General features: G+C 45.7%; 2 protein-coding genes across 7 annotated transcripts in view; one reads left to right on the top strand and one right to left on the bottom strand.

Moving 5' to 3' along the window:
- KCTD20 (potassium channel tetramerization domain containing 20) overlaps positions 1 to 16,133 on the bottom strand; it is a 35,765-nt gene extending 19,632 nt beyond the window's left edge. The window contains exons 1-2 of one of the 5 annotated variants that reach the window (XM_084497509.1): positions 15,685 to 15,732; positions 15,018 to 15,081 (exon numbers count right to left, since the gene is read on the bottom strand). Coding sequence is in view for 2 of the 5 variants with exons in the window: in XM_084497506.1 (XP_084353632.1) it covers positions 15,685 to 16,118 (434 nt within the window). In the remaining 3 variants the exon portion in view is untranslated. Of the gene's footprint in view, positions 1 to 2,318; positions 2,558 to 15,017; positions 15,082 to 15,157; positions 15,178 to 15,684 lie in introns of those variants that run through there. The other 4 variants (XM_084497506.1, XM_084497510.1, XM_084497507.1 and 1 more) reach the window with 4 other exon arrangements.
- Positions 16,134 to 16,259: 126 nt separating this feature from the next.
- On the top strand, positions 16,260 to 23,455 carry ETV7 (ETS variant transcription factor 7). Of its 2 annotated transcripts, XM_084497521.1 has the most exons (8): positions 16,260 to 16,391; positions 18,427 to 18,544; positions 18,799 to 18,963; positions 19,244 to 19,351; positions 20,048 to 20,239; positions 21,099 to 21,241; positions 21,595 to 21,695; positions 22,588 to 23,455. In XM_084497521.1, the coding sequence occupies exons 1-8, from the start codon at positions 16,386 to 16,388 to the stop codon at positions 22,697 to 22,699; spliced, it is 945 nt and encodes a 314-aa protein (XP_084353647.1). In that variant the 5' UTR covers positions 16,260 to 16,385; the 3' UTR covers positions 22,700 to 23,455. The 2 variants fall into 2 exon arrangements, with proteins under 2 accessions (XP_084353647.1, XP_084353646.1); XM_084497520.1 differs by lacking the exon at positions 16,260 to 16,391 and having other exon boundaries at positions 16,484 to 18,544.
- Positions 23,456 to 23,924: the final 469 nt, after the last annotated feature.

Raw genomic sequence — 23,924 nt, 5'->3', positions numbered from 1 at the left:
TTTTTTTCCATTTGCTCTAGACATCACATGGTTCCAAACTGACAAGATTTTCTCTAACACCTCACTTCAACTCTGGACAACTAACTTAAGGGTTTGTAATCAGTTCCAATGAATTACAAAAATTAATTCTCTTTTATGCCCTGACATACAACCCTTTTGGCTCCAGCTTTTAATTTGTCCTCCCTGCTTTTGGCCAAATTCTATAGTCTTTAAACATTTGCAGATTCTGAAGGTTTCTTAGGGACTTTTTTTTTCTTCCCCAAAAAACGTTTTTTTCAGTTGTCAAGTATAAATCTGGTTCCTCACTTCCTACCTCTCTTTTGAGTATAAAACTTGTTTATGAGATCAGTTCTTCTCTTTCAGAAAGTGCCACGGGCAAGGTGTCACATAAGCAAGGAAGCCAGGGTCACCCGGCTGCCCTGGGCAATGGTACCTTCATGCACAGACCTGAGGAACACACCCGGACTCTCCACTATAGCAGAATGCCAGATCCTGTAGCCCCTAACACCTTTCACTGGTCAGAGCCAAAATCTGTCAGCAAGCTGCATCTGGCACGCTGGATTACAGAGCAGGAAAGACACCGACTGCTGCCACAACTGTCTTGAGCCCCCATCACTGCCCTGTGAGGCTGACTCATACACAAATGCTCAAGGCAATGTGAGATTTGTCAGGTCTGATGTTGCCCACTCACTTGCACCTGTAGATATGCCTGTACTATAGGAGAACAACACAGAAGTGCATTCGACCAAATTGCATCAGAAAGAAAAACAACCTGGAGCCTTTAACGTGCTTTTCTCATTCCTGCTAATGACCTTCACTTCATTTTCTGTTACAGGTACAAACATAACCAGACAATAAACGAGTGATTTATAGGTTGAACTAGCACAGACACATTACAAAAGGCTTTTCCATTGTTATGAAATAGCTCTATAAATATATAGTAGACTCATTTTCCATCTGGCTTTGAATTATAGATGGAAAATAATGTCCAGCAGGATTGATGCAACGCAGGCCAGCCTGCAAATTCTGGCAAGAGACAGCAAGAAGGCTGATGAAATGCTCAATTGTTTTCTCCTATTCTGTGCATAGTGCTTCACTGTTAGCAAAGTTTACAGACTTACTCGTTTACTTGAGTCTTCACAAAAATCTACTGTTTCTACAATTCCAATTCAAAGCTACAGTCTGCAGTATGGTTTTAATGGCTTAACACTGCACGTCCACACCTTGATATAAGATCCATGGTTTGCCATGCTCTTCCATGACTGAAAGTGACTGGTTTACTTGCTGAAAGCTCATATCATTGCTGATAGCACTGAGCCACATCAGTGCCCCACACTGACAGCATCATATCTTTTGCCAAACTATCAGCAGCAGGATTCATATATGCAGAAAGCTCATTGCAATTTATTAACTTGCAGTACCCTACTACAGACTTTTCCAAAATAGGAAAGTTATACTATAGCAGACTTAACTGGAATGATGAAGAGCATCTAATAGTGTCCTACCACTGGGTGTCTCAGAAGGAAACAGTTTCTGAACAAGGCAACTGATTAATGTTTTGCTAGGGTTATTTCCCTCCCCAAGAGGTGCAAGGGTACAAGCATTAGAGAGCATGGCCAGGTGACCTATAAAAGCCATTTTCACTATTTAGTTAAAAATAGTTATATGAAAAATGATAGCTGATCCTCATAAAGAACATTTTAACACTATGGTAATGACAGCTTTGCTAGGGCTGTCCACCTGAATTCAGTCAGCAATTTAAATTAAGCTGGATGTGCCAACAGAGACATCCTTTCTAGGCAGGAGATCTGACCAGGGTAGGGGGGAAAAACCTGGTGAAAGATGTTTGTAACAGGTCATAAGCAGGATAATAATTGTTTCCTTTTTAACATATATAATATTGTGCTAAATAAGTTTTTTGGCCAAATGACACCAGAGTTACATTTTGTTTTCACTTGTGTTAGATAAAGCTACAAATACTTGACAAAAATCTTCAACAAGAGCAACAACAACAGCCAACAGTTTTATCCTGTATTGTCTGTTCCACAATTTTTGGCAGAGCTATTTAGAAAGATTTCAGAAAAAGAAAACATGTTTCAACAAAGTATATAAGCAAGACCTCCCTTATCCATTAAGATTTTAAAATGCTATTTTCTTTCTCAATTTTTCTTCTTCAGCAGTTAAATCTAACTTGGTCTCAAATGCACATGAATTCCTACATCTACACCACAGAAGTCAAATCTTCTGAATTATAAGCTATATAAAAAAGCATAAAGACAACAGCATTTCTGAAGTCTATAACCCCAGGTCTGACGTACCTGCAACAGTCAGAACTGCTGAACAGACAATATCCCACATTTTCTACTGTAATTCTGGAGCAAACCCTCTGACAATACCCAAACAACACAGCTCCTTACTTACTGGCAGCTCATATGTTCTCAGTGCTACCAGCACCAATATCCTGAAATCCTTCTTTAATAGAGGGAAGCACCAAGTTGCAGCAAAGCTTCAGAGTTTAAACAGTTTGTACTGCTACGGTCACTCCCCCAAAGCCCAGATGTCTGATTCATGTAAATATTTCAGTTTAAAAGTCCTCCCCAGCTGATCCACAAAAACTTTGAATATAAAAATCCAAATGGTCACAAATAGCTTTATTTTATGCCTCCTACTTTCAGGACCCACTCTCCTCCCCACCTTGAATCTCTCCAGATTCCCAGTTCTTCCTGTTTTTTTGGTAGAAAAGGTGCAGTTTCATTAAACTCTTGATGCTGTCTGGTTAAACATACTACTCTTGCCACTCATCTGCCACACGTCTCTTAGACAGACTGAAAGGAATCAGCTACCAGAACTTCTGAATACGTATGTAACCATGTGCAGAAAGACTCCACAGCTTAGAAGACCTTAGATTTGAGCCTGATAAAGTTTGCAATAACTGGAAATGAGTTAATATGTCAATGCCTGCGTAGATGTACTGCTAATGAGTGCCCATAAACAAGTGCCTTCTGCCTTCAGAGCTCTGCTGTCTATGCACTGCATTGCAGAAGCACTAGACATTTATGTGGTCTAGAAATGTTACCCTCTACCAGTTTAGATCTTAACATTACGAGCAACAGAACACATTACTGATTTATCTGGATTGCCCAGAAATTGCTCCAAATGCAGTTACACAGAACAGAATTAGCTGTAGTATACATCATCAATAATATATCACCTTTAATGGAAATAGAACACGAAGTACAAAACTGTTTTAATCCTGACTCATGCCAGTGATAAGGCAACATGTACGTATTAACAAGCTTTTAAGTCTGAACTTTGCATGGCAGCTGATTAATGAAAAACATCTTAAGAGGTATTTTACACACAAAAAAAACACCCAACACAATAAAAGTAAATTATCACTAACTTACCATGTAACTCATGTTTATACAGTACATACATATACAATGTATTGCATGCACTCAGTATTATTTTTGGTTTGGGGGCAAGCATTTAATTCTTTATAATCAAATTATCTAGTCTATCTAGATACAAGTGCAATAGAGTACCTGTACTCTATTAAGGAGGTTGGTGGACATGACAAGAAAGAGCAGCAGCATCGAGACACTAAGGCACACTGTACCACACAAGGTTAGATGGGTGGTTATAATTCAGCACTATGGAATCTCCACGTAGAGTACACAGTGCTTGAGAGCAATGCAACTTGTACTAGAGCATTCACCCCCAAACTCAGAAAGGAGGATAAACAGCACGGTACAAACTAACACATCAGCTCATACCTGAGGGGCTGAACCATCACCCCCTCTGGTCTCCTTTAGTACAGTGCCTGTAGCAGAGTCAGGACCTGCAGGCAGCACCTGAAGCACATAACCTGGAGTTGCTGCCACCACATGCAGTTTTGGTGTTAGGACCCTATATTGCAGCCCAACATCCAGCCTGCAGCACCATGAAGCTTAAATTACTCTATCTGCTTTTGGCCTGTGTGTCAGTCAGTATATTTTGAAATACATAACAGTTTTAATGTAAGTGGATTGCTTTATTGCTAGAGAGAATACTCAGAATAAAGAAAAACTCCTCTCCTCACTCCTGAGCTTTTAGTTTCCTACAGAAAGTTACTTGTTATTTCACCCATAACACAAAGCACCTACTTGCTATGACTTTTATTTTGGAAACGCTGTGAGCAGTTTAAGACTCCACCTTCCTACTCTGGAAAAGATCCCAACAAGTAACTGCTAACTCATTCCTAGCTCATCTGCCACAACTCCAACTGCCATTCGCTTTTAACCAATTAGATGGCAGCAGCTTGAGAAAACTAATAAAAGATAGCAAATTTTTGAAAGTCGAATGCAGTTACAGTAGCTATTAACTAAGGAGAATTCATAAAGACAGAGAACACAGCATAAAAACAACAAAAAGCAACAACCCCCCCCCGCAAAAAAAAACAAAAACAAAACACAACCAACTAAATACTGTTGTAGTGAAATGCAATTAAATTTCAAAGTGTCCTGCCTTGAAAAAGTAGGTAGCCTGTACTGAAGCTGGAGGAACTGGGTGGTTACTGATTTATCTGAATAAGCTCTGATCTACCCACATCCCTGCCTGTTTCCAGGCCTGACATCAGGCTGTACAATGGAGATGGGAATGGGAACAGGCCCAGCAAGCCAGCTCCACTACCCACGGCACAAGCACCTGGTGCTCTCCTGGTGCTCCAGACCAGGCTCTGCGGTCTGTGACTAGAGGTCCAGTGACAGTTTGCATCCAGTGGAGAAGAGCAGGACCAGGCTACAAGGGCAGCACTGAGAAATGAGGCAAAACTCAAAGCATTGTAACCCAGCACAAGAGATCCTCTACCTAAATTTGGCAAGAGACAGGCTGGTATGGGATCCCTGTTGGGGTAATTATCTGGCAGCCCCACCAGACACTGCCGTATCTCACCACAACAGTCAGCAAGACAAGCAGCTGGAAACCAGTTCAGATAAACCCACTGAAGCTACCGCCGCACCATGGAGCTGCAGAGCCAGGACACTCCTTGCAAGCAGAGGTACAAGCGAAGCAAAGGGTAGCTGTGTTATCTGTGGAAGTAACTGAGTTCACTGAATCAAGCAAGTTGTTTAATACACATTAAGCCACAGACAACAACAGAAAGCAAAACAAATCTACATAAGCCTACATTTTAGAGTGGCTGCATTAGTAAGCTGCAAGTAACACTAAAGCAATCCTACACCAAAACAAACAGAGGAGTTTTATTTAGCACAATTGCAGCTCTTCAGGAAAGCTCATCCCCGAGTTATTTTTGGGACGCAAGAGTGTGGGGTGATGATTTCAGCTGGGTAACGCCAATTATTAGTACTTGGTCAATTTATGTCAGCAGAGGACTTGATACCTTGTTTCCAAGAGTGGAAAAACATCTTGCTCAACACTTCGAAATAACTGAGGTTTAGGATGGGATGTTGGCAAGACACCTCTTGCTTTGTTTACACGTCTGGATAAATATCTTACACACCAAGCATAGTCAAAACACTTTCTAAGAATATTCCATTACGCTTTTTCTTATGTGACTAATAAGACTTTCACAAAAATATTTGGCTAGTGTTATGTTTCAGCAAAATTAGCCAGGAACCATAAACATATTTTGTTGAGACTTAAAAAGGAAAATAACCACAGAAAATACAAAACTGAAAAAGCAGAGACGATGCCTATTTCAACACACACAATGAAGTGTTCATGTAGAGGAAAAGTATCCATTTGGGCACTGAATAAGGCTGCTCTTGAAAGTGAAAAGTTCTAAAATTGAAATGTATTCCAGAACAGTCCACTCCTGCCCATTTTTAATTTGACAAGCAAACAACCCATCTATGTTGTAACCAAAATAGCAACTGTCTTTCAGAGTGTTTATCTCAAAGACAACAAGCAAAAGAAAGGCTAGGATTTTTTTATTACTTTTTTTTTTTTTTTTAATTATTATTATATTTTTTTTAAGGAAAGTCTTCACAGTCTGTTCTTGTGAGGAATATTCTACTCTTCTGCTGAATAATCCAAAAGACTCAAAAATAAATTTTATTCCAATAGCAGAACTTATGCATGATGTTATTAAGTATTTAAGATGAAGATAATAGGACTTACTGCAGAGCCTGCTAATTAAAGGTTCTATTAGTGTACAAAAAAGATTTCTCTCACCCAAAGATTTCAACTCAATCCAGACCAGAAGTGATCAAAACCTTGACATTTTAGAGCTCTTAATGCAGACTACATGAAGTGAGTTTCCTGTTTTCAAGCTGGCCATCAACTAAGCAAGACACTTACTAGAAACCACCATTAAGGCTTTTGACGCCATTTCCCACAGCATTCTCCTCGAGAAACTGGCTGCTCATGGCTTTGACTGGTGTACGCTTCATTGGGTTAGAAACTGGCTGGGTAGCCGGGCCCAAAGAGTCGTGGTGAATGGAGTCAAATCCAGTTGGAGGCCGGTCAACAGTGGAGACCCCAAGGGCTAAGTACTGGGGACAGTTCTCTTTAATATCTTTATCGATGATCTGGATGAGGGGATCGAGTACACCCTCAGTAAGCTTGCAGAGGACACCAAGGTAGGTGCGTGTGTCGATCTGCTCGAGGGTAGGAAGGCTCTGCAGGAGGATCTGGATAGGCTGCACCGATGGGGCTGAGGCCAACTGCATGAGGTTCAACAAGGCCAAGTGCCGGGTCCTGCACCTGGGGCACAACCCCAAACAGAGCTACAGGCTGGGAGAGGAATGGTTGGAGAGCTGCCTGGCAGAGAAGGACCTGGGAGTGATGGTTGATAGTCGGCTGAATATGAGCCAGCAGTGTGCTCAGGTGGCCAAGAAGGCCAACAGCATCCTGGCTTGCATAAGAAGCATTGTGGCCAGCAGGGCTAGGGAAGTGATTGTCCCCCTGTACTTGGCTCTGGTGAGGCCGCACCTCGAGTACTGTGTTCAGTTTTGGGCCCCTCGCTACAAGAAGGACATGGAGGTGCTTGAGCAAGTCCAGAGAAGGGCAACAGAGCTGGTGAGGGTTCTGGAGAACAAGTCTTATGAGAAGTGGTTGAGGGAGCTGGGATTGTTCAGCCTGGAGAAGAGGAGGCTCAGGGGCAACCTTATTGCTCTCTACAGGTACCTTAAAGGAGGCTGTAGCGAGGTGGGGGTTGGTCTACTTGTATTCTCCCACATGCCTGGCAACAGGACAAGGGGGAGTGGGCTAAAGTTGCACCAGGGGAAGTTTAGATTGGATGTCTTTTAAAGACTTTTAGATGTTGAGCTTAGCGATATGGTTTAGTGGAGGAGTTGTTAGTGCTAGGTCAGAGGTTGGACTAGGTGATCTTGGAGATCTCTTCCAACCCAGGTGATTCTGTGATCATTAAATGGCCCTCTTGGTGGTAAGCCTGGTGCAAAACTCCAGAGTTACAGGCAGAAGTCTCAGCATACTCACCAGCAGCAGGGTCCCCCCTGTCGGCAGGACACAGCTAGGGCAGCATGAGGGTGCCAGAATGCTCATCGTCACTGCTTCAACTGCTCCAGGGATAAGCAAAGCTTTTAAGTCTCATGACTGTTGAACTGGCTGGCCTGTGTTCACAAGAGGTTTTATTTTGAATTGTTTTTAATTCTGTTGTGACAGTCTCCTAATTGAAGATAACGCTGTCTGAAACAAATGTGGTGAGAGACTGAAGATTCTATTTGCGGCATTAATAATAATTTCATCTTTCTGAAGTGCACTAACTCCACTCTACAACTGGTGAAATGGCATTTCCCATAGATCTTCACAACACCTTCAAAACGATATTGGAATGACTTAACAGAGCAAAGCAAAGACAGATACGGATGCCATGGCATATTAAACAATTTTCTGAAGAAAACTGAGTTTCCAAACCAGCTTTTAAGAGGAGAGAGAAGCTCATTCCATGATCTTATCAAAGAACATTTTGTAATAGGGACAGACAGATGGGGTATACTTAAATATAGCATAGCCCTAATGCACTAAGCTCTCTACAGCTTTATAATTGACAGTAAACAGAAATCCAGTTTCCCCCTTGCTCATCTAGTACTAGCAAACAGGCATAATTAGCCTGCTCTTGTTTCAATACTTTACACGGTACATTGAAAGTGAACCATCTTAACATCACATGTTTATCACTGCTTCTCAAGTAGGACAGCAAAACTACACATCAACTTATTTCCTTGCTGTCCAATACATTCATTTGGGCATTTTTGACTGAGCCACATCGTATGGTCCTGTGAGGGGACTACCACCTGCAGTAGGCTGGGAGCCATGACGCAGAGCTGAGTCACAGTAACCTTTTCACTCAAGAGCAGCCAGAACAGCATGTCTGACCACAGCCTTACACATACATTTGAAAATGGAGAGGCTGTTGCAGAGACAGGGGTAGACGTATTCACAGTCCCCATTACTGGATCTGAAATGAGGACTATTCTGGGAGGTGAATGCTCCTCTACTACCTACTGCTAATGCATGCCTGAGGAATTTGTGTGACCAATATTTTTCCTCCACTAGTGCAACATCCAAATCAATGGCTTTCAATCACAGTCAAAAAGAAGGCTTAAACTGCTGTGCAGCACAGCTTAAGCCAGAGATAAGCACCATGAGGGGTCAAAGCTAAGATCTGTCTAGTCCAAAATGACTCAAATATTACCTAATTAACACACTGTAAGAATTGATCTCATAGAAACTGTGGAGACTAGCAAAAAATTGAGCTTTCAAGGTGGTTTACTTAAAAATTAAACTATTTAACAAATATAACTGCATGACCTGATTTGAAGATCACAGAATAATCTTATTTTTCCCATTTGCAACCTGGCCTCTCTGAAAGGAAAAAAATATAGTAGATGCTATAGAAAACAGTTAGTAGAAGAAAAAAATCATACATACTACAGAAACTCTACACACCAACAAATCAAAACTGTAATGGGAAATCAACTATTATTAAAATTTAAATAATCTATATATTTCGTTTTTATTCTTTAGTTGGCTTCCTGAAAAAAGTTACAATGAATAAGGCAAGTTTTTCAAGAACTCCTAAGCTCCTTCACAATAAATACAACAGTCTTTTTTAAAACTGTATTTGTATAAAAGGTCCTTGCTATCATAAACTTCCATCTGCTGAGCCTGTATCAGGCACTAACAACTGATAAAGGGAAGTCTTATCACACAGCATTATATGACAAGGAGGTCTGCAAGTGCCTGCCAGAACATTTCTGTCAATGGATTAGAGAACTCATTCATAATTACCAAATGCTACAGTAGGTAACATTCCAGGAAGATGTAACCTTTTCTGTGGTTAAGATTAGGGATGTCATGATTTTTAAATCTCCCACCCACCCAGAGGAGGAAGAAATTGGCCAATTTACACAAAGGTTAAGGCGTCCTTATTCTGTTTTCCTCCTTCATTTGTTCCAGTTATGTTGATCTAGCAGATGACATTAAACACATATGAACTGGGAAAAGGACTGGGTAAAATTTACCCAGCTATGCTAATTTCCAGTCTTACTATGACTTCCTGCAAAAATTGTGCAGCCACTGCAACGGAGCAAATGGGAACAGTTTGCCTTCTTGCCTGCCTTTTTCCTGCTTACCTGATTTGTGGATCTTTTACTACACTTTCTCCAAGTTATCAAAAACACACTGAGTGAAAACTGTGGCCATTTGAAGTTATGAAACAGATACCACTTGAAAAGAATAACGTCAGCAGTAAGTAAACAGAAAATTTCTTAAGTTGGGGCACATGCAGTTAACAGGGAACCCTAAAGCATAATGTGGGCTCGTAGATTAATTTCAGGAAACATGACCAGCTGCTGTCCCTGCAGAGTGAGCCACAAGGCTTGAATCCAAGGGACCAAATGGCATTTTTTAGATCCAGAATTATATTTGTTAAGGAAACCCTTCATTTATTAGAAATGGTGTTGCTGTTTTTGCCTGCCTAGTGCATCTTTCAAAGACATATTGCCAAAGCTTTACATAAAAGATGCATTATGAGGCAGCAGTGATCACTAGTTATAACACACTGCTTATTACTGTCATCACAAAAGCAGACTGCTACTGGACTTGCACATTCCTGCAGCACTCAGTTGTGATGAGTATTAGGCACAAGGTTCAGTTCTGCTACTCTCACAGCTGACAAGCTGCACTTCCTTTGGCAAGTTCTCCGATTCAACAGACTAAATTACTACATCCCAATACACAGGTCAGGGACACAGCACTGTTTTATGAGACCTAGCTGGTAACCACACATTTCCCAGTTCTTGTCATATATGCTCTTGCCACTGAAAGTATGATTAATCAAATTTTAACCTGTATTATTCGTCCACAAACTGCAAACACAGACGTGACACACAACTGTACTCTCACTTCTGTTTATCTGACACCCCTCTCCCCCACTCCCCTTTTTTTTTCCCTCCTCTTTTCTTCTGGCTATTTCAGTAGTATATGCCAAGCAGCTTTTTATTTTCAAAATAATTTTTTTTTTTATTTTCAAAATAAAACTGACTAGTTTGTATACATCCTATTGTTAGTGACCATCAACCTGTTCCAATTTATAGATCAGAAGGGAATTACTATATTTGCACAATCAGTAGCAAAACTGTTACAATGACTGAGTGTTCCCACTATCAGGAACAATTGCAGGATTAATACCATTTTTAATAGCTGCACACTGAGATTGTTCTGAGGGCAAAAGCCAGGGAACAAATAAACCGGTCACTGAAGACGAAATTTCTCATCTGCGTGAGTACAGGCCACATTCAATGTCTCTTCTGACACTGGCAGACAGTTTTGATTCTCAGTTTCAGGCCTGTGCACATGAACAGCTAGCTAGCTCTCTTATGCATTCTGAGAAGCAGAGCCAAAAAATACACAGGCTGCAGCATATGATCTCTGCTCAGGTCAGAGAGCACATCAGAACTTGACCACAAATCAGAACTTGAACAAGAGAGAGGATAAACTGCCATGAAAGTTAAATCTGCCTGATTAAATGAGACACAGGGAAGCAAGTCCCAGGACTTCTGTTAATCTCAGCACCTGCAACTATTTCCTTGTAACAGATTCCTAAAAAATACTTACATAAAAGCACACTTAGCACTGCATTTGTGGTTCTCCTGTGTTACAATCTAGCCTACCTGGGTCAACAGTCTTCTGCAAAGGGGTTCAAGTCACTAGTTCCAAAGCACAAGCTAATGGAGTCTCTTCCCACTGCTTTTAGACATGAGACTACAAGAGTACTTTCCTCAACGCCAGCCTCCTGTTGTAAGCACCTCCTCTGGAAAGCAGGATATCTTCGATGCTGAAATCTATTGTTCCTTGACCTTCCCTCCCAGCATGCACTGACATATCCCAGGGCTCCATCTTAGCTGTGGGCTCTGGGGAACACGTGTCTGCAAAATCAGGATGTCAGATCAGCCACTACACATCCTCATCTCAGAAAACTGAGAATTTTGATATTCACACTGCTGATGTGCCTCCCACCATGCTGCAGGCTGGCTAGAGTCCCTCCTGTAGCTCTTCCTCACTGGTCGCATTGGTCATCCTGTTTTTCCCCAGGATACAGTAGGGCTGCATGAGCCAGCCATGCTGACATATCTATCCTGGAGCACAGGGGTTTGGAATCATCCCATCTGAGCTACCTGGATTACAAGTTCTATCTTCTTTATACAGGCACTAAGACAGAAACACTGGAAGGAGATTCAGGTTCACAGAATGCAGATGGGATCAAACTGGGCTACACGACAGAAGCTAAAATTTCAAAGTTTTTTAGAACCAGGAGGCTATTCAGTAGATGACAATTTGTACAGCAAGGCCATCCAAAAGCTGGGGACTCAAAATCGTACTAACCTTGGCAAAAGCTAGTCTACAGGCTCTATGCAATTGTCATGCTCAAATCAGAAACCTAAAATCAGAGGGGCTTTTATCTAGCGAAGTTCCCCCCCCCCCCCAAATTGATATTGCAAGAATTTCTGCAGAAAATGCTAATTTTATTAAACTGGAATTTTTTGAACTCATAATTAGCTCTGTTTATGAATAAAGCAGATAAAATGGTAGTAGCTCCCCCATCCCTTTACATTTCCCCACAGAAAAGAATGCATTATGCTGCTTGTCTGGGTATGCGTTGAACTAGTCAGTAATGAACTCATGCTCTAGCTAAATTAATTTCATAGAATCATAGAACACCCTGAGTTGGAAGGGACCCATAAGGATCATCAAGTCCAACTCCTGGCACTGCACAGGTCTACCCAAAAGTTTAGACCTTGTGACTAAGTGCACAGTCCAATTGCTTTTTAAATTCAGACAGGCTTGGTGCAGTGACTACTTCACTGTGTGCAACCACCCTCTGAGTGAAGAACCTCTTCCTGATGTCCAGCCTAAACTTCCCCTGCCTCAGCTTAACACCATTCCTGCAGGTCCTATCACTGGTGTCTACAGAGAATAGGTCACCTGCCTCTGCACTCCCCGTTGCGAGGAAGTTGTAGACCATGATGAGGTTCCCCCTCAGCCTCCTCTTCTCCAGGCTGAACAGGCCCAGTGGCCTCAGCTGCTCCTCATCCGTCTTCCCCTCTAGGCCCTTCACCACCTTCGTCGCCCTCCTCTGGACACTCTCCAACAGTTTAACGTCCTTTTTGTACTGGAGTGCCCAGAACTGCACACAGTACTCGAGGTGAGGCCGCACCAGCACAGAGTAGAGCAGGACAATCCCTAGCATGGACTAGTGATGCTGTGCTTGATGCACCCCAGGATACAGTTGGCCCTCCTGGCTGCCAGGGCACACTGCTGGCTCATATTCAACTTGCTGTAAACCACAACCCCCAGATCCCTCTCTGCAGGGCTGCTCTCCAGTGTCTCATTGCCCAGACTGTATGAGTAGCCGGGGTTGCCCAGTCCCAGGTGCAGGACCTGGCACTATTGCTATTATACCTGGCACTATTTTCTATTGTACAATTCATTTAAAAATCCTGAGATCCTTTAGACAGCTGAAATGGCCTTTATCAGCAGGCACCAATTCAGCACTTTTCCTGGAAAGAGTTCATTACCTGTCTGCCCTCTGCATGTTCTTCTGGGATCTCTAAGAACACAGCAGTCCCTGAGTCTGTTCCCAAGCTAATGTTTTAGGGAGGTCCACTCTGCATTCATTAAGCAGTAGTTTATTTTCTACTAAAAGGAAGAGTTTCTGAAACTGTTTTTAGCAATGATACATAGCTACAGTAGACCGCATGGGAAGATGCTATTTCAGGTAGCTCTGCAAGTCTCCTTTCACAAGCTATTTGGCTGCTGACTTGGCCTATCATCATGCAGGGATCTTCATAACTGGACTGCAACTTCGATGTAATTATTAATACTGTACTATGGATACCTCTTTCTTGGCTGATATTTCTATGTGATAACATCTTTTGGCAAAAGGGGACTAATGTGTTAACTGCTATACAGCACTGCAGTCTTATAACAAATTCATCACAATGGTTGAAATATTATTTACTTTTCTCAACATCCAAATTTTCTATTTGGAGTTTCTCAGGTTTTTGAAATGGAGTTAATATCTTTACTTTTAAGCAACATTATAGCCTGCTTCCTTTGATTATGCTCTTATACTGTGAACCAAACACTTGGCTGGTCATCATGGGCACATGGTATGAGTTCAAAATGAGTTCAAGCAACAAGGACATCCTAACATGCCCCAAACTTCATGCTGAAAGCATCAAGTAATAAAACCAGGCATTACTGTTACTTCTCATGACCTGTGAAGACAGACTGCGTAGCCACATGAAAAACATTTACAACATACTTAACAAAAAACTCAAAGCAGATGGTTACAGCACCTCTGGATTCTAAGGAGGCAAGAGTGAACATGCAAAGACACGAAGGCACCACAAAAAGACCAAGATAGGATCAGATTTAGGATTAAATGAGCTAAAGTAATAGGGTTCCTCCATAGACTCCTATCTGAAAGAACATTCTTTTTAAGACCAAAACATAAAACTCATCTCCTTCAACACAAGCAGCACAAAAAATGGCACTGAAGAAGATCGTGAAACATTTCACATGCTGCAAATAAGGTAAGTCTACCCTGAAACAAACACCAATTTAGTTAACTCAGCACACGTTTATTTCCATTAAAGCATAACTTACTTCAACCTGCTTTTAACTTCATGAAGATAAGCTCAAATAATTCTGGACATAGTCTTATATACAGGTTTCACTTACGATTAGTCTACATAAACTGCTCCATCTGAACCCTAAGAACCATAGAAGACCCTCTCGTGTGGATATTATTACAGAAAATATTTGCACCAGTATAAGTAATTGATACACAGGTTGCTTTGTAAAAGTGATATAAATACACACAAGTTGTAAACAGCATCACTCCATTTATTTCACTGAACTATGATTGCTTTCCTAAACAGGAATAAATCCAGTCTGAAGAATAACTAACAACACCTACAAGGAGCTTTGCTTACATACTAACCTGCAGCTTTTTGCCCAATAACTCACTATCTTGAAGCTCACGTGAATAAAAACATTTTTATGAACTGAGGATAGAAGTATTTATAACCAACAAAGTCTCAGTGACTCTCAGTTCAGGGACAGGGTTAAACAAGGACACACTTTGAAAGCAAGAACAGTATCTTTCAGTTAATTCCCCATGTACAACCTCCTTTCTACTAATGGTTTGTGATTGCTGGCAATGCCATCAGGAAGGATTGTGACTTTGCGGTGAGGATAAGAAGACATGTGGAACACAGGGGGATTTTCTTCTTTAAAGGCATAACCTACAGCTGGAATGGGACTTGGGTTTGCAGCAACCCTAGTAAAGCAATTCAAAGTGATCTTTCAAAGTGATGCATGTTCTCAGACCCCCAGTCCAGTATTTCAGTATTATTATTGCTACTCCTTTCCTGAACAGCTTAAGGTCACTGAGAAGGCAGCATAAAGAGAGTGAATGGGATTAAAAGGGGGGAGGGTGGTTCACAACAACAAAAAGGTGCCCGCAAGCAGAGCCAACATCTCACCCACTGCTCCTCTTCAAGGAGAAAATCCCACATTCCTCAGAAACTCCTGTTCCCTTTCAGAGCACTGTAGGGCCAAAAAGGAGAGAGGAAAGGGAAGGCAGACTCGAGCTTAAAAGCACGCCTCAAGAACAATAACGCACCAGCCCACAGCCCCAGGACCCGCGTGGGACAGCACCGTGCCCAGCCGGCACCGGAGCGCAGGGCTGGGGAGGCCGCTCCCTGCTACGTGGGGGGGGGGGGGGAGCACGGGCAGCGGCTTCACCAGCGGGCACCGGGCACGGCCCGAGGCCTCCACAGAGCGCTGGGCAACGGGATAACGCGCGGCGGAGGTCGGCACGCAGCGCTACCGCCGGGGATCGGTCCCGGCCCGCTGAGGCGCTGCGCGGGGGAGGCCTCGCGGGCCTCCGGCTCGGCAGGGCCCGGCCGGCACCCTCAGCCCCCCAGCGGCCGCCCCCGCCGCAGGCCCCAGGCGCGCCCCCAGCGAGCGGCGCCCCGCCGGGGACGCGCAGGCCGCCACCACGCGCCGGGCTCCCCCGGGCCCGCGAGCCGGCCCCGAAAGCCCCGAGAGACGCGTGAGGGGCGCTTGGGAACCCGCAGGGCGCCGAGCAGACCCCTCCGCAGCCCCCCCAACGCACGGCGGAGGCCACCGCCCCCGAGCCCCGCTCACCGCGTCCCCGCCGCGGCCGCTCCCTCCCCTCCGCCGCCTGCAGGGCGGGGCTCGGCCGCCTGCGGGTGCCCGCCGCCGGTGCACGCGGGGCGGGGCGTGCCCCTTCCCCCGCCCCTCCCCAGCCCGGCCCGGCCCGGCCGAGGTCGGAGGCGGTCGCCGAGGGGAGGAGGGGAAAAGCGGGCATGGGAGCGGTCCCCGGCCCGGGGACACGGAAGCCTCCTCCGACCTCCTCCCGGCCGGCCTCCCCGGAACCGTGTTGCGGGTCGGGAGAGGGGACGCGGGGGAGCCCACAGGGTCGCGGGGAGCCGGGGGACTCTGTTGCTGCCGACGGCGCTGTTCGGTGCCGGTAACGGCCCGGCACGGCCAAGGGGCAGCGGCGGGAGCCGAACTTTCTCCCGGGGCGGAGCGGGAGCCCCCGGGTGTGGCGGGGACATGGTCCGGGGGGGCGGGAGGGGAACACGGCCCTGGGCGCTGCCCCCGCCGCTCTCCTGCCTCCCGGCGCCCCGGCTCGTTTCGATTTCGTTTCCCGGAAAGATCGCGCCGAAGCCGCAGCGGCCGCAGGAGCGCGACCCGCGCGCGCCGGGCACCTGGGCGGCGCCGAGCTCCGGGGGGGTGTCGGGGCCGGGGCAGCGCCGAGCCGCGGGGGCACCGGGGCAGCGCCCAGCACCGCCGCGGGGAGCGGCGAGCCGGCGGCAGCGGGGATGCAGGTAAGAGCCCGCAGCCCTCGCTCCCCCCGGGCTCGCCGCTGGGGCTGAGGGGCACGTGAAGGCCCGGCGGAGACACCCCCCCCCCCCCCCCCCCTCCCCCGCCCTTTCCCGCACCGGGCAGAGACAGGAGCAGCGGGGCCACTCGGTCACTGCCGGCCGGCACCGATCCGGGTGCTGCTCCTGCACACCTGTGCCTGCTTTGCACCGCTCTTCTCCTGGGCTCCTGCTCTGTAACCTCTAAGAACGATATTTCCTCTCGAAGCACACAAATACCATCTCAGAAATATGCTTGAAAACAGCTAAGCAGGAAACAAATACCATCAAACCAACAATATTAAAGAATCGGTGCAAAGTAATAAAATACAAGAACGTGTCTCTTTTGCCCTAGAAATCTTTAGAAGCAAGATAAGTATCAAGCACCTGATTTTTTTCCAGTAAATTTCGTTGTAATGGAATGATGCCAATGGGAGAAAACTAAAATACCTCTTTCAGGCAGCTCTGGACAAAATGCACGGCTAATTTCTTTCACTTTTATTTTTCTTGTAGCTTAAAGCTTATAATGAATCTGAAACTGTTTGCATTGCTATAAAGCGTCTTCAGAATCTTCACTGGTTTTTCTCTGGTGTCCTCATACAATATCATACAACTTCTTGCTTTGCTAAGATCAACAGCTCAGACACAACAGCTAGCAGCGATTTATTTCACCACTATCAGAAAAATTGTTGATGCTTGTCCTGGTGAGGAAAACACCATCACCCTCTGAGATCAAGTTTTGGAGTGATTCAGCTCTTCTTCATGTTTCTCATAAAAAGACTGAGCAGTTAACATAGTTCCTCATAGTCATCTGTTGACAATGCCAAAATACAAAGCACTCTGTCAGTAGAAAGAACCTGGGGAATCTCCAGCTGTTCCAGGCACCTTGATGTGACCCAAGCACTGTCGCTCTGGGGGTGACAGCATGCTCGGTTCCTGTCCCCCATGCTCCTGTTTTGGGATCACCAGCTTCGCAGTTAAGATGTGCCCAAGCACCACTGCCTACTTTCAGTACGCACTGGGATTTTCTCCACCCCTGGGAGTCCAGGGCTCAGCTCCTTTACAAAGCGGTTGCTTTATGCACCTCTGAAAATCTGCCTGAGGGTGTACTGAAGCACCCAGAGTAGGCAACTGTTTCAGAAAATAACATTTGCATGCAAAATTTTTAATTTTCCAGAGAATGATGCTGAGCAATTTCTGGGATTCATGTTAATAGACTTTTGAGGGGAAACGTTATCTGCGTGGCTGCCAGTAATATTTCAAGATGCAGATAGGGCTGAAAGCAGGACTGGAGTTTCCCGGATGGAAGTGTGAGGGCAGTATGGGGGCAATGCCACCTCCCCAGCCCCGCAGAGGTTCTGAGGCTGCCTTTCCCTCCAGTGCTGACTATTTCTGAGGGCTCCGGGAGCATCTCAGCTCTCGGAGAGGCTGGGGGGCTCCCTAATGAACAGCTGAGAGGGCTGGAACTTGACAGCAGGAGAGCAAGATGAATGGTTGTCTCCCAGTGAGGTGGCTATTTCCACTAATGTCCACATGACAACTAGGGAAAAAAATAAGAGATCTGTTCATAAGGCATTTTCAAGACCTAAGCTTAATTTTCACAACTCTAAAGAACTGAAGTACTGTCCTAAAACTGCAGGCATCTGGTGAGCATCAGAGGAAGGTCTGCCAGTCTTGGCTTCATCTTCTGCTTCCCTGCAGCCATTGGACAGAGGTGGCTGGGAGCCCACACTTGCAGCCTGGATGAGGACAGGTCTCTCTGCTAAAAAAAAGAAAGGAAGGGGAGAAAGAGGAAGGGGGTCTCTGGCTTCTAACACTGTCTTGGGCAACGAGAGATTCATTCTGGGGCTGGTAGAGGAGCTGCAGATAGTGCATCACAGTGCTATGGGAAAACAGATAGAAACAGTCTGAGCAGTGTTTGCCATGGTGGAGGTCTTTCCAAAGCAAAAGCAGGACAGCTGGGAATTTCCACCCACTGATGTGTTTAATCTCTTTTCCCCAGGGTAAGGTTACAGTTGGTTCTTCCAGCTCGGTTGTTACAGCTTCATTACCACCCCAGTACCACCCCAGACACACAGCAATCAGTGAAGGGGAAATCTTCAGGCTACCAGGCAGGCTGAGTGAGTAGCTGTTGGGCAAGTCAACCCTGCTTAAAAGGGAGCTCCCACAGGGTGGGACATGGTGGGCACAGCTGTGGCATCCCACTGTCTATATCCCTGCTGTCTAGGCTGGGATATAAAATGGGCCAATCCTCCAGGTTCATTTCCTTGGGGATATTTTGGTCCATGTTAGAGGGGTAGTTTGGTGATGGAGAAGATTTGTGTTCCACACTGCCCTTCACCAGTTTTGAGGATGGGACTGCCCCTTGTTTCAGGAATCCAGCCCTCACTGTGGAGCAAGGACGATGTCATCCACTGGCTCAGATGGGCAGAGAAAGAGTATTCCCTTCGACAAACCGAAGAAAGCAAGTTTGAAATGAATGGCAAAGCACTGTGTATCCTTACCAAAGACGACTTCAGATACCGAGCTCCTAGCTCAGGTTAGATGAAGAAGAAGGGTGTGAATGAGGACTGAGAACAGCACAGGCTGAGGTGGGCTGAATGGTTGCTGGCAGAGCTGGTGTTAGCTCTGTGTGGCCAGTTGGGTGCTGGAGACAGAGAAAAAACTCTTTCCTTTAACTAGATAGACTACAAATTCTCTGGGATGGGGAATAACATCTTACTCTGCAAGTACTGAGGAAATATAAGCAACAATATTACATGAGAGAGTCCCTACTATAAAACAAGATCATCATCTGAGCTCACATTCCTTCCCTGCAGGTGATGTGTTATATGAATTACTCCAGTACATTAAGACTCAAAGAAGAGCTCTGGTGTGCAGCCCTTTGCTGAACTCACCTTTCCAAGAGGCCAGGACCACAGAGGAAGGTATGATGGAGAATGGTGGCTGTCTATGAAGCAATGCCTTCCCTCAGCTACCAGGAACGTTTTGGGTGTCACGTCAGCACACACCTGGGGTTTGAAGCTCAGCCAGCTGAACCCATCTCACAGTACCTAAGCAAGGCAAGTAGGACATACATGATGATAGCAGCTAGCTCCAACAAAATCCAGGTCATTGAGAAAATTCACAGTGAATAAGCAGGTCTGAGATCAATTTACAGGTAAGAATTATTTTTGGTGGTCACTAGGTGAGTCTGTGGTGACCACATAAGGCCATGGCCAGGGTAGGGAGTCTATCAGCAGGTTAGGGTCTGGTTTGGTGGGGTCAGTAGCTGGGTAGGGTCAGTTTCAAAGAGAGCCATATGCTTGTGTTCCAGCATATTCCTTTATTTTAGCTTTTCTTTTCCTTTAAGGAATGTACATCCTGCCTTCATTGCACCTGGCACCTCCTCTAATCTCTCTGGACCTCTGGACCTCCTCTAATCTCTCTGGAGCTCATTCTGCTATTGCTTCTGCCTTGGAAGAGCATTGGACTTTTATTAGCGCCTGCCTTATCCAGCTGGGCTGGTGCCTGGGCTGACAACTGACCCAGGTCATCCCCAGGCTTGCCCTCTCTGCCTGTTTCAGGGCTTTGAAAGATTTTCTGAGACCCACCATAACGTAGCATGGGTTTTTCTCTTGAAGGGGTGGACTGTGGTGTGGAGGCTGCCCCGGTTGCTCTTTCATCCTGCCTGGGTCACACAGAGCTGTCCTCATCCCGCAGCCGTGAGGAGCCCCTGAACCTCTCCCATCACAACTCGGAGGGCAGCTGCAGGGCAGATTCCATCTGCTCATTTCCTACAGCCCTGTCAGCACCAGTGGATGGGAAAATTGCAGGTGAATATGATTTTTTTTCCTCATTCCTTGGGAAAATGAGACTGTGCTTCATCCCATCTGCCCATCTGTCTTCCTTCTATTTATTCCGTGTGTCAGTGTGTGAATCATAGAATCATACAAACATGAGGTTGGAAAGGACCTACAAGGTCATCTAGTCCAACTGTCCTATCACCAATACTGCCCACTAGGCTATTAAATCATATCTCATAGCACCTTGTCCAGGTGCTTCTTGAACACCACGAGGGATGGTGAATCCACCAACTCCCTAGGTAGGCCATGCCAGAGCCTGCCCACTCTGAGAGAAAAAGTTTTTCCTTATAGCTAATCTAAATCTCCCCAGGCACAACTTGTGTCCATTTCCTTGAGTCCTATCATTAGTTATCTGAGAGAAGAGGCCAACCCCCTCTTCATCACAACCTCCCTTCAGGAAGTTGTAGAGTGGAATGAGGTCTCCCCTGGGCCTCCTCTTCTCCAGACTAAATAACCCCAGCTCCCTCAGCTGCTCCTCGTAAGACTTGTTCTCCAGACCCCTCACCAGCTTTGTTGCCCTTCTCTGGACACACTCGAGCACCTTGATATCCTTCCCGTAGTGCGGGGTCCAAAACTGAGCACAGTACTCGAGGTGCGGCCTCACCAAAGCTGAGTACAGTGTGCATCTCTCAGTACCTCAGTACCTGAAAAGCAATAAAAGTGCTGTACATGAGCTCTGGGCTCTTCTTGTATTTACTATCATTGCTAACACATTTACTGTATACATAATTTACTATTATTGCTAACATCCTGTTGCTGACCGACCTCCACTGGAGCACAAGTGCCTTAGTGTGAGCTTTGTGACTGTTTCTTGTGTGCCACCTCTCAGATTGCAGGTTACTGTGGGATTACGTATACCAGCTCCTCTCTGACAGCCGCTATATGCCCTACATCAAGTGGGAAGACAAGGAAGCCAAGGTCTTCCGCATCGTTAACCCAAATGGACTTGCCCAGCTCTGGGGGAACCACAAGGTAAATGCAGTTGAGAAGAAACTTGTCATTTCTGGGATTTCTTGTCACGTTCCTGACCTGGTCTTCACAGACAATGGCATAGGGACTGGGGAGGACGAGACAGAAAGCAGGCACAGGGCTACAGAGGGACACCAACCTCCTGGTCATTAAAGGGGGAGACGATATCATCCCCTGAAAAGCAAACCATGGTAGCTGCCGAGCTAGAAGCAAACTTGGGTTAGAGACCCATGCTAATGCTTGCAATGCCCAAGAAACCACCTTGAATATCCTACACTTGTTCCTCCTGCAGACAGACTCAAGGCAGATGTTGGTGCTTGCTTTTACTCAACCTCCGCAATTCTTTCTCCTTCCAGAACCGGATGAACATGACGTATGAAAAGATGTCACGGGCACTCAGACATTACTACAAACTTAACATCATCAAAAAGGAGCCGGGGCAGAAGCTGCTGTTCAGGTGAGAAAACAGATCAGAGAAATAGTGTAGATGGGGCATAGGAAGGTGCAGTGCTCCAGATGTTGCCAGCTGCTTCATCTCTCTGGATTCTTGATGGTCCAGAGCTGAGCTGAGCTGAAGTTGAAGTATCTTTGCTGTATGTCTGGGGAAAAGCATGGGAATGTGGGCTGTCCTCTGGGTTTATGGTGCTGGAGGGGAAATCGGGGCTATTCCCAGCTGGTCTCATGCTGCTGTGCATACAGGCATCCAACAGCAGCTGTGTGCATCTATCTGAGAGCTGGAACAGGCCTTCATGTTGAGATAAAAAGCTTGGGCTGGTTTTGATTTTGTAAAACCTCAGTGGTTGCTTTTTGATTTCTTTCTTTATATCCTCTCCTGTAAATGCAACACGCTGGCAGGTTTGCATCCAGGCTGTGTCCTGTACAAGTGGGGAGCTGGGATGCTTGTGATCCAGATCCCATCTGATCTGCTCCCTGTGGGCTAGCGATCTGCCCAGGGATGAGCTCCATCTGCTGTCCTTGGTGGGGTCCGGTTGGTGCTGGTGGAAATGTCCCTGAGCCCATCTGAGCTGGACATGTCCCTCCCATTCTCCATTGACATCAGGTCTGAAGTTCACCTCTGAATAGAAGAGGTGGAAATAAGTCAGGAGTCTCCCATTTTCAGTGCTGGCTGCTTCTCTGGGACTATCCTGAGCTTAAAATGCCAGTGCTGGGCTGATGTCTGCTGTGCTTTGCCTCTGTGGGCTCCATGCATCCTGAGGGCAAAGCAAGAGCTGTCTTGGGGATGTCAGACACCCTCCAGTAAACTGCAGAGCTCAGCTGGTGAGGGCAAGGACTCCAGTATTTACAGCCTGGTTTGGACATGCACTTAAAACAATTAAAATGGATTTCAGATTTCTGAAGACTCCTGGGGAGATTGTCCATGAGAAATCCAGCAAACTGGAGCAGCTGGAGAATGAGGACCATGAGGATCTCAAAGAAGACCCACTGGAGGTTTCATCATAGGAAGTCTTTGAAGGTTGCATTTGCAGTGCTTTGCAGAGGGACTTGTTCTCTGCTGGGGAGAACCAGCATCTCCTGCTCTCCTGGACAGAAGGCCACAGAGGTGGTCCTGAATTTCAAAACCTGCCTTGAGCCATAGCTGTGACATCTCTGGAGCTTCACCAGCAAAACACACCCAAAAACTATCCCCAAGCCCAGAAAGCACAGTTGAAAGTGTGTGCTGGTCTTCTGCTTACTGCTTCTTCCTCCTCTGGCAGAGACAATGATATTTTTGTTCTGTAAATCTTGATGCTTGTCTTTAAGGTCCAAATGTGCCGCTAAAGACTTCTTGGTTGTTGCAGCGAGATGTGTCGAGCAAAGAGCACTGGAGCATGTGCTCTGGGTTGAACATCTGCCAAAGCAAGTGGTGACCCTGAGTGTGGACGTGCTGCTCTGAATTTGAGATATTCCCTTGATTTGAGATCAGACTTACCTTGCAGATATGCTGTAGATTGTAATCTGCCTCCTGTAGAGCTACTCCTGTGGGTAAGGATGGGAATGAGCTGAAGTATCTGCCTGGATCAGGCCTGGTTGGAACTTCAGGCTATGCACTGTGTCTTGTTTTGACTCCCTTTAACTCTTTCACTCCATTTAATAATGCTTTTTGTAAGTAGCTAACTAAATAATGTGACAAGAAACAGGCCAGTAATGTACACAATCACATTTATTGTCAGACATGATATTTACTTTGAGAATGAAACAGGAATACCTGCAACCCCAGGTATTGTTGCTGAGTGCTGGAAGGAGCAATGTGCATGCATTTTTAAATCTGAAATTATCCAGTGATAGTTTCAGATTGCTTTCAGTTGAGGAGATACAATCCTGTGACTCTGCATGGCTGAAAATACTACATCTTTCTGGTTGAAGTTCTGAAACTGAGAAATGCAGGCCTTCCTCATTTACCCAGAAAACCAGCTCTATGAACAGACTGCAAGTAACTGACTCCTGTGGACACCTGGGTTTGTCCCTGAGCCTGGCAGCCCCCAACATGGGGTGCAGCACCTCTTGGGTGAACACTGCACCAATACATGGTGTTTTATAGCTGTGTGGACAAGCACAGAGACACATTGTGAAGTATCAGCCACAGAACACAATGCTAGGAAAATGCTAGGAGTTCCTTCCAACACCTGTCTTGCACCAGTGCAGAAATAATCCTGCTGTCTTGCATCATTCCTCTGGCTGCGAAGTC

The sequence above is a fragment of the Aythya ferina genome (genome assembly GCF_964211825.1).
Source record: "Aythya ferina genome assembly, chromosome: 25".
Taxonomy (NCBI): domain Eukaryota; kingdom Metazoa; phylum Chordata; class Aves; order Anseriformes; family Anatidae; genus Aythya; species Aythya ferina.
This window is presented reverse-complemented; position numbering and strand designations above follow the sequence as displayed.